Raw genomic sequence first — 13,534 nt, 5'->3', positions numbered from 1 at the left:
CTTTGTTTTAAAATCAATTTCGTTTTATTCAAATACTGTGTACAATACATGCATTGAACATTTACAGTGACAATGTAAAAACCACATCACATTAAAAACCTAATTGAATTTGAAATATTACAACCATTAATTTACAAAATAGATGTTACTAAATGCAGAAGTGGTGGCTCCGGGAATCTGTAGCCTTCCATTCAAGATATTATATGTCAAATACCTGAAACCACATGACAGAGCAGAGCAAAATTGGGATCAGCAATCCAACACCAGAGCGTATCCATAGATATGAATTGAAAAATTGAAATGAGGGACATTATGCCGTCAATTTGCATAGTGATAAATGTTGCCGTCTCTAAAATGTCTGCAATCTCATGGGGACCAGTCAAAGACAGAATCACTGTTTATTAGAGGAGTGGTTCTCAAAGCTCTCCTCAGGAACCCCCAGTAGATCCATGCTAGCACGTTTAAACATAGCAACTAATCATCAACATCTTGATTAGACTAATCAGGTGAGCAAGTTCAGGGCTACAGCAAAAGAGTGAAGCATCTAGGGGTACCCGGGGACAGGTTTGACAAACCCTTGCATGAGTGAACCAGCTGCTCATTGAAGTTGTATAGATGTCCATACCATTGAATTAGAATTAATTCTACATTTCTATGATCCATACTCTGGAGAAGACCATCAGTCCTCCTCACACCATACTGGTTGAAGGTAAGATGTGCAGGGCGGAGGTGATGACAGAGAGAGCAATTAGCAGGAGAGGCTGAACCGGAGCTTGAAGCTGCCCTGACGATTTTGTCTTCAGCTCCACCTCAATAGGGAAGTGGTCACTCACTTCCAGAACCTGAAATTTGGAGATCAGTTTATTCTGTGTCATGACATCTATGACACAGGAAACAGACATAAAACAGGTGACTTTAGCATGTCTGGGATGTCACATCTACTCCTGGGGCTTTTTTGAAGACGGATAGGAGTTTGAAAGGCTAAATGAAAGTGTTGTTTGTAAACAGGAAAAGGAAGTATTACCCTTTCCTTTGAGAGTTTATACTCATTGGCAATGTTGAAGACCTGGGCTGAATAAGGTTTGATGGTCTTCAGGAAACGCTCTCCGTGTACCACAATCCTAAGAAAAACAAAGTGTCCAATAGAGTTGAAGAGTAATATATTATTGGATCCATCAATACAGATCGTTTATAATCAAAATGCCTTCATTTCAAAGAATATCATTTCAGTGTAACTGAACATTTTAAAATTTCCACCCACCTGTCATAGGCACAGCTGGTAGTATCCCCAACAGTGGTGTCCACCTGGTCCCTGATCAACCAGAAAAATCCAGGTATTGAGAAAAGTCGGATGTTCGCCTTGTCCTGCCGGGTCATGTGCCCACAACCAGCATTGAAGGCTCCAAGGAACATCACGTTCTATGGTACAGAGTGACATTACATTGGTGAGAGAAGTATGTTCCAAAAGTTAGAGACTCAGAATCATGTAGCATGACAGATAACAGTAACTGCATTCATCTTACCGACACACAAACTATGAAAAATAAAGAACCAAACAGATAACACCAACAGGTAGTTGTCATGCCTCACCTCAGTATTCCACTTCATTTTGATTTCCTCAAAAACATCGTAGAGCTTGTCAATCTCCTTGATTGCGTCAGAGGCCATAGTGTGCAGAGGGATCAGAGAAAAGTCTCCAATCACTGTTCAGAGGAAGATCATTGGAAGTTATCCAAACAGAACACAATGAATTTCAAATTCTCATGAACTTAACTAACCTGTTTCCTTGGCTTGAAATCTAACAACAAAAGGGTCTCTGGAGAAAACAGCCGCGTTCCCCTCCTTTCTGTCAACGTACTGGTACTGAGCCGTCAACTCTACGGTTTCATTCCTGTGGAGAGGCGGTTACTTATAGCGCCATTCGTTTAGGCGTAAAGTCAAGCAGGACGACAACGTTTAACCAGCATGTCGGGCCGAGATTCATTAGGTTAGGACAGGGGAGGCGGCATATTCAGGATCTCAAATGAATGCAAGTCTACGTCACGAGAGTAGCATTTATAAATGAAGAGCTGTAATAGATGTAAACGAAAGCTTCACTTACCTGTACAGATAGACGTATTGCTCCTGGTCCTGAGGTGTTCGCCCCAGAACTCCACTGGCAACATATTTATAGTGATAGGCATCATATCTAAGAAGAAATTAACAAAAAGAGGGTTGGTCCATAAATTAAGTGAAAAGACTCATCATAAATGATTTTCTTTATAATCAAAATCAATTTATTTAAAGTGCATTTAACAAAACACGCAATACACTTTTATAGGAAACAATCAAGGAATACAAAACAATGTATATATGCATTACTGAACGGTGCATGAGGAAGTTCCCTCAAATTGAAATCCAGACCTCTAAGCCAGTTCTACTGCCCCCCCCCCATCAGGGACTGTTTTAGACCTGGGACACCAGGTGGGTGCAATTAGTCATCAGGAAGAACAGAAAACCCATCAGGCTCCGGGCCTCATAGGGTCAGATTGGAATAAGTCTGAGGTAGAGTACTTGTTGCAGTCATAGAGTTCAATGGATTCTCTTTCTATGGTAACAGTATCTAGATGCAACTGTACCTGTTGAGTGCTTCCACCAAAGCTTTAGTGGCATTGCCCTGTGTGTCTTTAACCTCCTGAAGGAGACAGATGTCACAGCGAGACACAATCTGTGGACAATCAACCAACCAGATTAGAACAAGAATGTCTAACAATCACGGAAAGATACCTGGATTATTATAATAAAGTAATTGAGACTGATTTACCCAACAGTATGGAACAATAGTTAAAATGTTTGAGTTTAGTTCCTTCCTGGACCAGTCGTCATGAATAGCAACTGTATGATCGTGTTAAGACGAGGCAGAGTCTCACCCTGGTCAGAGTGTGCATCACCCTGAAGTTGGCTGATTTGGCATCGTCGAAGTTCTGGACATTGAAGGCACAGATCTTGAAGCTTGAACATAGCCCAAAAATACCAAGGAGAAGGAGGAGGAGAGGAGAGTGGCAAGTCATGACTGAGCTGCTTGCTGTGAATGGAAAAGACATGTGAGATTACTGGTCATGCAGGGTTTTGTTTTTACTAAACTGAACGATACATATACACAGTGCAGTCGGAAAGTATTCAGACCCCTTCCCCTTTTCCACATTGTTAAAGCCTTATTCTAAAATTCATTTATTTTCTTCAATCTACACAAAATATCCCATAATGACAAAGCAAAAACTGGTTTAGATATTTTTGCAAATGTATTAAAAATTACACATAACTTACATAAGTATTTCAGACCCTTTGCTATGAGACTCAATTGAGCTCCGGTGCATCCTGTTTCCATTGATCATCCTTGAGATGTTTCTACAACTTGATTGGATTCCAACCTGTGGTAAATTCAATTGATTGGACATTATTTGGAAAGGCACACACCTGTCTATATAAGGTCCCACAGTTGACAGTGCATGTCAGAGCAAAAACCAAGCCATGAGGTCGAAGGAATTGTTCATAGAGCTCTGAGACAGGATTGTGTCGAGGCACAGATCTGAGGAAGGGTACCAAAACATGTCTGCAGCATTGAAGGTCCCCAAGAACACAGTGGCCTCCATCATTCTTAAATGGAAGAAGTTTGGAACTACCAAGACTCTTCCTAGAGCTGGCCGCCCAGACAAACTGAGCAAATCGGGGGAGAAGGGCCTTGGTCAGGGCCGTTACAAAGAACCCGATGGTCACCGACAGAGCTCCAGAGTTCCTCTGTGGAGATGGGAGAACCTTCCAGAATGACAACCATCTCTGCAGCACTCCAATCAAGCCTTTATAGTAGAGTGGCCAGACGGTAGCCCCTCCTTAGTAAAAAGCACATGACAGCCTGCTTGGAGTTTGTCAAAGGGCACCTAAAGACTCAGACCATAAGAAACAAGATTCTTGGCATCACGTCTGGAGGAAACCTGGCACCATCCCTACTGTGGAGCATGGTGATGGCAGCGTCATGCTGTGGAGATATTTTTCAGCAGAAGGGACAAGGAGACTAGTCAGGATCGAGGGAAAGATGAAGTACAGAGAGATCCTTGATGAAAACATGCTCCAGAATGCTCAGAACCTCAGACTGGGGCCAAGGTTCACTTTCCAACAGGACAACGACCCTAAGCACACAGCTAAGACAACACAGGAATGGCTTCGGGACAAGTCTCTGAAAGTCCTTGAGTGGCCCAGTCAGAGCCCGGACTTGAACCCAATCGAACACCTCTGGAGACCTGAAAATAGCTGTGTAGCGGCACCCCACATCCAACCTGACAGAGCTTGAGAGGATCTGGAGAAAAGAATGAGAGAAACTCCAAATACAGGTGTACCAAGCTTGTAGCATCATACCCAAGAAGATGCTGTAATCACTGCCAAAGGTGTTTCAACAAACTACTGAGTAAAAGGGTCTGAATACTTTTACATCAGTTGATTTTTGTTAATATTTTCTAAACCTGTTTTTGCTTAGTCATTATGGGGTTGTGTAGATTGATGAGGGGGGGAAACAATTTAATAAGGCTGTAACGTAACAAAATGTGGACAATGTGGCAACAATGCCATACTCTTTTTGGACCGGACAGCATCAGATATGGCCTACACAGAGAGACAGGGGCACGGTTTCTCTCACTGGGATGTTTTACTCCTGTGAGATACAGTCAGCATATTGCAAATTTAAGGAAAATTATGAAACGCATGAAATATACATAAAAATATATTGGGGGGGGGGGGGGGGGGTCTGGCTGAATATACCCCACTGTGCCTAGAAAGATATTGCCTTTGGCTGCACATATTTGGCACATCATTGCACAAGTTAGGCTACACATGTAATATTTTGAGAAATTAGACAGTAGCATACAAGTATGAAAATAGATTTAACATGAAATGTATTTCAATATGATAGGCCTATAAACTACTGTAGACTCTTAACCCACCTGTTGTGTTCATTTCATTTTAACTAATTCTGTGTTCCCGGTCCAAAATGACCGCCCCATTATAGCTGATTATAAATCCATAATAATACATATTAATCACCTAATGTTGTGTGAGATCTTTTTAAATCAACTTAAGTTCTTGTGAACATTACCAGTTTTAAACTTCCATTTGCTATTTATGGCCTGTAGGCCTCACTGACCTGAGCTCATAAAACTATTTTTTTAGTTTAAATAAAGCATAATGTATTATTTTGACTATAAACAAATACTTAGATGACAGTGCTAATTATCACAGACTACTTTGTGTCAAAGTTTAACAAGGACTGTCCTCACCAGCGTCATGATCAAGAGCCTCGCAAACATACAGTACATAGTTTGGTCATTGTGGTGCCACAGAATGAATTGTGAGCAAGGCCTCAAAAAAGCTTTTATATACCAGAGCTGCGAGAAAAGTTCTATATATTATTGAAACAATGTTAGATTGTGAGAATGACAACAGGTGTGGTTTCCCTGGGGGTTTCCATGGAAGCCAAGAAGGGGAGTAAGGTGTGTGTGCGTGCTCAAACACACATGCCTCTGGGAGAGGAAGTGTGTCCATCTGATGAATGCCTGAACTCAATTTTATACACTAATTGTAGTCTCACACATTAATTTCTAATGACCGGTCGACCGGGAACACCAAGGGTGTACAAAAATTAAATAAAACACCCAAAATGTAACAAATCATCTAAATGTATTTTGGTTGGTGTGGTTAGTTGGATATAAGTCTGAGACATTCAACATTTGTCTATAAAACATTCACACCAGCGGAAAAGTGATTAGATACAGAGACTCAAAAGAAGCAGACAAAAATCGGCGGCAGGTAGCGCGTTGGGCCTGTAACCGAAAGGTTGCTGGATCGAATCCCCGAGCTGACACAAAGTACAAATCTGTAGTTCCCCGGTAGGCCGTCATTGTAAGTAAGAATTTTTTCCAACTTGCGTAGTTAATTATATCTTTTTTTTAAAGCAGTTTCCTCCATGATAGTTTGTAGGCAACAACAAAAGCATTGAAGCATAATTACATTTAGAAGCTTTTGGGGAGCAAGGTGAAGATACAATATTTGAACAGAAAGAGTGAATATCATTAGTCTACCTTGTTTGAAGAGAACTTGTTGAGTTCCAGGTACACGGTGTTGAATTAAACTAATCTTTAAACACCTTGACAAAAGTCCCGTCTGGCTGCCGCTGGGTGTAGGTCAGGTATCAGTTTTCACCACGCCTTTAACACATCTTCCTGTCAGGTGATGTCCCGATCCGCTTCCTTTTTTTGGTCTTGTAAAACTGGAATCTACCGGTATACGGAGTGCCCAGTAGGAGTAAAATGCTTATTTTTTTTATATATATCTTTTATATATATATATGTAAGTATATGTATATTGAGTCTCTATTTTCCTACCCACATAAAGGATGAAATCAGTGGACAACAGGTCAAATTCAAATTACGTTTATTCAACATTCTGACTTGTAAACGGACTGTTTGGAATTTGTGACCCTATATGTTAGAGAAGAGCGAGGAAGGCGAATTCCACAGAGGGGAAAAAGAGAGAGCAAACTACACAGATCTGAGTCAGCCATGGCCACTTCTCAAATATCTTTAAATACAAAATATAAACATGTCATTCTTACGTGCCAGCTTTACAAATTCTCAAATAATACTTCTTACATAAAGACATATTTTCATGTGGGCGATCAATTCATTTGGGACTTTTAGCCTAAATTACAATAAACACCAATAAAACATATTTGAGAAGTGGCTATGACACCAATCCACCAGACTGTCTAGTAAATCTCCAAAACTATTAAATTGTTCTATTGAGAACATTATAATTTTTCTCCTCAGTGGAAAGCAATCTGACAATGTAAAAGTATTATCAGTGCTTTGTAGAAGTAACACATCTGTAGATTAAACGTATTTCAAGCAGTTAATGAATCAATATTTATCAAGCATCTCACCCAAACATTCAACTGTCTGCAATGTTATGTTTGCAAGTGTGATTATGGTACAGCTGATGCGTCTGTCTCTCTGCACGTTCCTCTGCCCAGGCATTGCTGACACAGGAGGAAAGCTTGGCATGGGCCCTCAAATCCTGAAAAGGTTCTACAACTGTACCATTGAGAGCAAATTGACTGGCTGCATCACTGCTTGGTATGGCAATAGCACCGCCCTCGATCACACAGAGGGTTGTACGGACAACCCAGTGCACCACTGGGGCTGAGCCCCCCCCATCCAGGACCTCTATATCAGGCGGTGTGAAAAATTGTCAGACCCCAACCACCCAAGCCATAGACTATTTTCTCTGCTGCCGCACAGCAAGAGGCACTGGTGCATCAAGTCTGACAACAACAAGCTCCTGAACAGCATCTATTCCCAAGCAATATAATATATAGCTAACCTTGTATCTTTATTTACCTTTTATTTCAATATTTGTTTCTATGCACACTGTCACTGTCACTCCAACACACACCCAAACACCCACTCCATCATCTGCTCACTCACACATAATATGCAAAAACATTTATAATGACTTTACACACCCACTCACATACAAGCTGCTGCTACTCTGGTTATCTTGTATGCTGTTGCCTAGTCCCCTTGCCCCTATACATATATACCTCCATCACTTAACATGTAAATATGGTATTGGAAATTACTTTTTTTATTTTTTTATATTTCCTGTATATAGTATGCTTACTTACTTTGTATATTTCTTATTCCTCGTGTTTTTTTCCCAGTGATTATTGAATTGTTGCATTTTGAGTTTGCAAGAAAGGCATTTCACTGTACTTGTGCATGTGACATTAAATGAAACATTCCTGATCTTACAACGCCTGGAACGTTATTTTATGCATCACCTAACCATGCATGTCATATGTTCTGGCAATCCGTTGATGATGCGGCATGCCACCATTGGTTGATGCATGCAACATCTGAGCAGGGGATGCGACCTCTGATAGATCATCAAATAGAACATCTCTGGATCCACCCTGATTGATTGATTGAATTTATTTGGCCCTCTGAGCAGAGATTTCAGTTTCAGTGAATAAAGTTGTGGAGGTGCCCATGGGGCTGAAGATTAGAGGTGTCCGTTGAGAGAAAGTCAGGTTGAGGTTGCTATGGTCAGAGTAGTACAGAAAGTGTCGAGCAGTGAAGAGAGTGGTTTCTTGGCATTCATAGCTATGGTTGTCAATTGTACTGCAGAAATGGATCAAAAGTCACAGAAAATAGAGGTTGTGGTGACAGCAACAGAGAAATACTTGGGATTGCGAGGTTTTACTGCAGAACAGATGCAGGGGGTGTTGAGTGGCAGTGTTCTGTCCTCTCAGACCATTGGTCTGGAGCAGTACTTAAGTAAAAAATACTTGAAAGTACTACTTAAGTCGTTTTTTGGGGTATCTGTACTTTACTTTTACTTCACTACATTCTTAAAGAAAATAATTTACTTTTTAGTCCATACATTTTCCCTTACACACAAGTACTTCTTACATTTTGACAGGAAAATTGTCAAATTTACACACTTATCAAGAGAACATCCCTGGTCATCCCTACTACCTCTGATCAGGCGGACTCACTAAACACAAATGCTATGTTTGTAAATTATGTCTGAGTGTTGGAGTGTCAATCCGTCAATACATTTTTATTTTTAAATGGCGTCGTCTGGTTTGCTTAATATAAGAAATTTGAAATGGTTTATACTTTTACTTTTGATACTTAACTCTTGTGTGGTGTTCAGGTCTGTGGGACCCATTTCCAATGTTTACTAAAATAAAAATGGTTTTGTGAAGAATATGTAAAAAAAAAAAAAAAAATTGACATTTTTAGTGAGTGCACACACTTGTGCACACTGTACACAATGTCTTGCGGGAAGCTACACAATGTTATTACAATAAAAATAAAAAAAATCTGTATTTTCGTATACTCTACCCCAGCCAGGTGCAAATTGGGGGAGGGACACAATAAATAAATAGCTTTGCATGTGTGGCTCCTTGCCACAATCAATCAGTATAGCAAAAATAGTTTCTGCTCAGAGGGCCTTAGAAATAATGTTTGCAGAGAGAGAAGCCAGTGTGCAAGGAGCGTCTTCCACTTTGGAATTTTCAGAATATGAGGATCTCTGAATTTACTCTCAAAGTGCTGACCTGTTGCACTCTACAACCACTGTGATTATTATTTGACCCTGCTGGTCATCTATGAATGTTTGAACATCTTGAAGAACAATCTGGCCTTAAATGGCCATGTACTCTTATAATCTCCACCAGGCACAGCCTGAAGAGGACTAGCCACCCCTCAGAGCCTGGTTTCTCTCTAGGTTTCTTCCTAGGGAGTATTTCTTTGCCACCGTGCTTCTACATCTGCATTGCTTGCTGTTTGTGGTTTTAGGCTGGGTTTCTGTATAGCACTTTGTGACATCTGCTGATATAGGGCTCCCGAGTGGCGTAGCGATCTAAAGCACTACATCTCAGTGCTAGAGGTGTCACTACAGACTCCCTGGTTCAAATCCAGGCTTTATCACAACTGGACCCTCCCATAGGGTGGCGCACAATTGGCCCAGCGTCGTCCGAGTTTTCCCGGTGTAGGCCGTCATTGTAAATAAGAATTTGTTGTTAACTGACTTGCCTAGTTAAATAGAGAAAAATTATATATATTTAGTTTTAAAAAACATTTTTTTTTAGAGAGGGCTAATAGTTGGCAAGGTCATTTCCCCCCAATTTTGTAGTACCATATCACAAATCAAATAAATGTGGGTACAGTAGGTGGCGGTGAATCTACCTTCAATTGGATGCGATCCGCCAACACAATTCCGAAGAAGAAGACATTCAGGGCCGCATCCAGAGGTAAAGAGGTCTGACAGACTGTCCTAAATAAGTTTGGGAGAGAGACCGAAGCGGCACAATGCTAATGAAATAAGGCTGGGTGCTTTACGGATCCATCATAATAGTGAGTAAGAGTTACAACTCCATTAACTTAGCTACTTTTTTTTTTAGCTAGCTAAATAAATTAAAGTAACTAAGTTATTAGCTAACTAAATAGTTTTTCCTAGCTACAGTCGCATGCTGCCTCGTTGCTATAGCTACGTTAACAAGTTAATTAGTTAAAAACACTGATTTGACCTGCTAGCTAACGTTATCTATTTGTAGTATTTGTTAGCTTCGCTTAGCTACCTAGTTAGGTAATCCTGTTTAGGTAGTCTTGCGAGCTAGCCAATCTATTTTGCATTTATAACTAGCTAGCTTGTCTGCTACTGTAACTAGGTAGGTGTTCTTTCCCTTCTAGTTAAAGTCGTTGACAATACGTTGTGCACGTTGGCGCTCTTGTATTGGTTGCATACATGTATGTTTTTAGTGTTTTAAACTATCAAAGTTAGATTAAAAAAAAAAGTAACTATTGTCCCCTACTCGAAGTGTCTGGTTTCGGGATTTCTGTTATTCATAAACTACAATGTTTCCAGTCAAACGTTCTAGCTGGGGGTGTAACGTTAGTCACCTAGTTGACATGAGCTGTTACCATACGAAATAATGATTTGATATTTACTATTATAAGATGACTTACACCTACATGGATTTCTTGTAGGTTGTACACTAAAACTTACTATCTGAAATCAAATGTAATGTCAAACTATTCCCTAGTGGTCTGATGGGATGGCTTCTAAGCTATTGGACAGACTCCGACGGACACTGTTCAAAGAAGGAGAAGTAGTTGCTAGGGAGTCAACTGATGTACCAGAGGACAGCTTCCCAGAGAGTTCTGAGTTAGAGGATGACACAGAGTGTCTCTCAGAGCGGCTTGGGGGAACACTCTGCTTCGATGGGGAGAGAGCCATGGAATCAGAAGACCCAGGTGGGGCCTCGGGACCAGACAGTGATTCAGACTTCCTTGGAGAGTCCGTAGAGGATGGATTCAGCAGCACAGGTAATGTAGATCTTTGCAGCAACTAAAATAGGTGCCGTTACTCATTTCAGTGCCGGTACTGTTTTATATTTATTTGCAGGAACTTTGCAATCCTTTTTGAGCTAATATTCTGAGGTGCAGGAATGAAAGCAGTAGAATATTTGAGGTTGCTGCTGAGCATCCACAACTGTGATTATGTATGGACAATGATGTACTATTAGGCACAGTCAACTGAAACAGTCTGACCAGAATAACAATAGCATTCATTCCACAGTATCCTGTTTTCTTGAAACCGCACATTTCCTTGAAGGTTTTTCAGTCTGATCGTTCTCAGTTTAGATCAGTGGTTTTAGGGCAGTCTGAGCTGATGTCTCTCATTGTTCGTCAAGACACCAGCCCAGTGGGCCTGTCTCCTGGAGGCTCATCCCTGCTCACATGTCAGCTGCAGGAGAGCTGGAAGAGCTTACAGAGCTGCAGTGTGCCTGAGAAGCTGGTGTTTGAAGTGACTGATGCCAGTGTGGTGCCAGAGAGCTCCTCCAAGTATGTGGTAAGTGTGAAACAGCAAAGATGAAAGTCTATTCCCTGGCTAAGCCTGTGTGTGACATCTCTCCCTCTCCTCAGCTCTACACCATCCATGTAATCCAGTCTGGGATGTTTGACAAAACCCCGGCCGTCATCACCCGGCGATACACCGACTTTGAGCGTCTGCACAGCCGCCTTCGCCGTCGTCACGGGGACCACATGGAGCGTGTCTGTTTCCCCCGCAAGAGGCTGCGCAAGAACTTTGTGGCAGAGACCATCGCCAAGCGGAGCCGGGCGTTTGAGCAGTACCTGGCCCACATGCACTCGCTGGCTGAGCTGCGGCGTTCGCCCACCTTCCTGGAGTTCTTCTACCTGGGTGACCTGCAGGCTGGCCAGATGCTAATGCGTGTGGGCCGTTACCAGGAGGGCCTAGGCCCTCTGCTCAATGGCCTGAGGCTCCAGGAGAAGCTAGGCTGTGAGCAGCAGGGGATACAGCAGCCTCACCACCAGCAGCGCACCCACTGGCTCTTCACCCTGTTGGCCCTGGTGACCTGCTTCCAGGAGCTGGAGCAGCTGGGGGAGGCCCAGGAGTACTGTGACCGAGCCCTGAGGGACCTGGCCCCCTCACAGGAGGCCCTGCAGCAGCACCTCTTTCACCCACTGCTCATCCCTCTCCTCCAGACCAACGTCAGATTGTCGTGGAAGATCTCCAAGGATAAGCGGCGGTGGGAGGTGCTGCTACAGGAGATCCAGGACTCTGGGGCTGATGTAGGGAACCAGCCCAGCCTGAAGGAGTACCTGATGAAGGAAAACCTGGTGGAGAGCGAGGGAAACACTAAGGCCAAGGTCAAACGGGACGACACCACTTAACCCGAAGATAATGGTCCTCCAGTTAGTTCTGAGGAATGCACTTCATGTAGCCTTGCAGTTAGGTATTTGGTCTCTTTTGACATGTATTTTCTACAGCAGTCTGGACTGTTAGCCATTCTAATATATACACTCAACTGACCAAGTCATACACAATAAGCAGAAAACAATCACATTTGTATAGAATGTCTCTAAAGTGCCAAGTATTCACTTAGCTTTACCTTGTAAATTGAAAACACTAAAGTTATTTCAATCATTATATTTATGATACAGCTGCTTTGTAGCAAATACTAATATTTTTATTAAACATTGTGTTTTTCCAGGTCAATATTTCAAGTACTGCTGCTTTTAAACCCTTTTTCTTTTAATTATGCCATTCAGAATCTTGATGTGAGTGGATGAATAACTTCTAAGATGAAAAGGATCACAGTTCATTTTGATAAGGGAACAGGGATTTTCAAAGGCACATTTTCCACTGACTAATTTTCTACCTGTTACACGTGGGTGTTATTTGCTTGTTTACACAGTAAAGAATTGAGGGAAAACAATAATGTCTGAGCTCTCGACAAAGCACTCCTAAATCTGTCAAGGAATTTTAACCAACCTTAGGGAATTGTTAATAGCCCAGATTATTCAGAGAATGTGTTTTATTGATATGCTTCGAGTATGCAGCCTCTGTACCTTTAGATTTGAGTCAGTATAGACTTACATGAGGGAAACACATGTTAGTCTACGTTGAGTCCCAATTCTCAGATTTGGTCCCCTTCATATGCCATAAGGGGGAGTGAGAGGGCACAGGGAGGGAGCCAATTCACAGCTTGAAGTGTATGAGAATGTTTTAGACAAGAGGTATGATGGAACGGTGTATTTTTGCCACATTAACTGAAATAGGTCCTGTATTACAGAGCACAGTAACCATGCGATTAAGTGCAAAATAAAAAGGTACCTTCCTACTCTGAAAGAATAGGCTGTAGTTGTCGTACTGTAATTGCTTGAGTGACAATTCCAAACGAATGTAAAGATGTTAGCCTAGATTAAAATACTAAGCACTTGCAACAATGCATTTCAAAGGGCCTGCCTTCTTTGCTTTTACATTGTGAACTCTAGCCTTAACTCTGTATACTTAACCAAATCCTATTTTCAGAGTACATCCTCAGTTATTTCCTTTGTCTATGTATTCACTTTTTAATATTATTGGAATATATTTTGTTGAATAAATCTATCCTAAAAATGTAGTGAAGGCT

At 41.5% G+C, this 13,534-nt stretch overlaps 2 protein-coding genes across 4 annotated transcripts; one reads left to right on the top strand and one right to left on the bottom strand.

Moving 5' to 3' along the window:
• Position 1: 1 nt before the first annotated feature.
• Positions 2-6,236, bottom strand: LOC115117658 (deoxyribonuclease gamma-like). Of its 2 annotated transcripts, none has more exons than XM_029646150.2 (9): positions 6,108-6,236; positions 2,910-3,064; positions 2,619-2,707; positions 2,102-2,188; positions 1,779-1,891; positions 1,591-1,703; positions 1,262-1,419; positions 1,025-1,121; positions 2-842 (listed from the first exon to the last, which is right to left on the bottom strand). In XM_029646150.2, the coding sequence occupies exons 2-9, from the start codon at positions 3,048-3,050 to the stop codon at positions 690-692; spliced, it is 951 nt and encodes a 316-aa protein (XP_029502010.1). In that variant the 5' UTR covers positions 3,051-3,064; positions 6,108-6,236; the 3' UTR covers positions 2-689. The 2 variants fall into 2 exon arrangements, with proteins under 2 accessions (XP_029502010.1, XP_064861307.1); XM_065005235.1 differs by lacking the exon at positions 6,108-6,236 and adding an exon at positions 3,307-3,396.
• A 3,528-nt stretch (positions 6,237-9,764) lies between these two features.
• LOC115117654 (sorting nexin-21-like) lies at positions 9,765-13,525 on the top strand. 2 transcript variants are annotated; one of them, XM_065005234.1, is made up of 4 exons: positions 9,765-9,847; positions 10,640-10,922; positions 11,291-11,448; positions 11,523-13,525. In XM_065005234.1, the coding sequence occupies exons 2-4, from the start codon at positions 10,652-10,654 to the stop codon at positions 12,291-12,293; spliced, it is 1,200 nt and encodes a 399-aa protein (XP_064861306.1). In that variant the 5' UTR covers positions 9,765-9,847; positions 10,640-10,651; the 3' UTR covers positions 12,294-13,525. The 2 variants fall into 2 exon arrangements, with proteins under 2 accessions (XP_064861306.1, XP_029502005.1); XM_029646145.2 differs by having other exon boundaries at positions 9,780-9,950.
• The last annotated feature ends 9 nt before the right edge of the window (positions 13,526-13,534 follow it).

Source organism: Oncorhynchus nerka, linkage group LG20 (genome assembly GCF_034236695.1).
Source record: "Oncorhynchus nerka isolate Pitt River linkage group LG20, Oner_Uvic_2.0, whole genome shotgun sequence".
Classification (NCBI taxonomy): domain Eukaryota; kingdom Metazoa; phylum Chordata; class Actinopteri; order Salmoniformes; family Salmonidae; genus Oncorhynchus; species Oncorhynchus nerka.
This window is presented reverse-complemented; position numbering and strand designations above follow the sequence as displayed.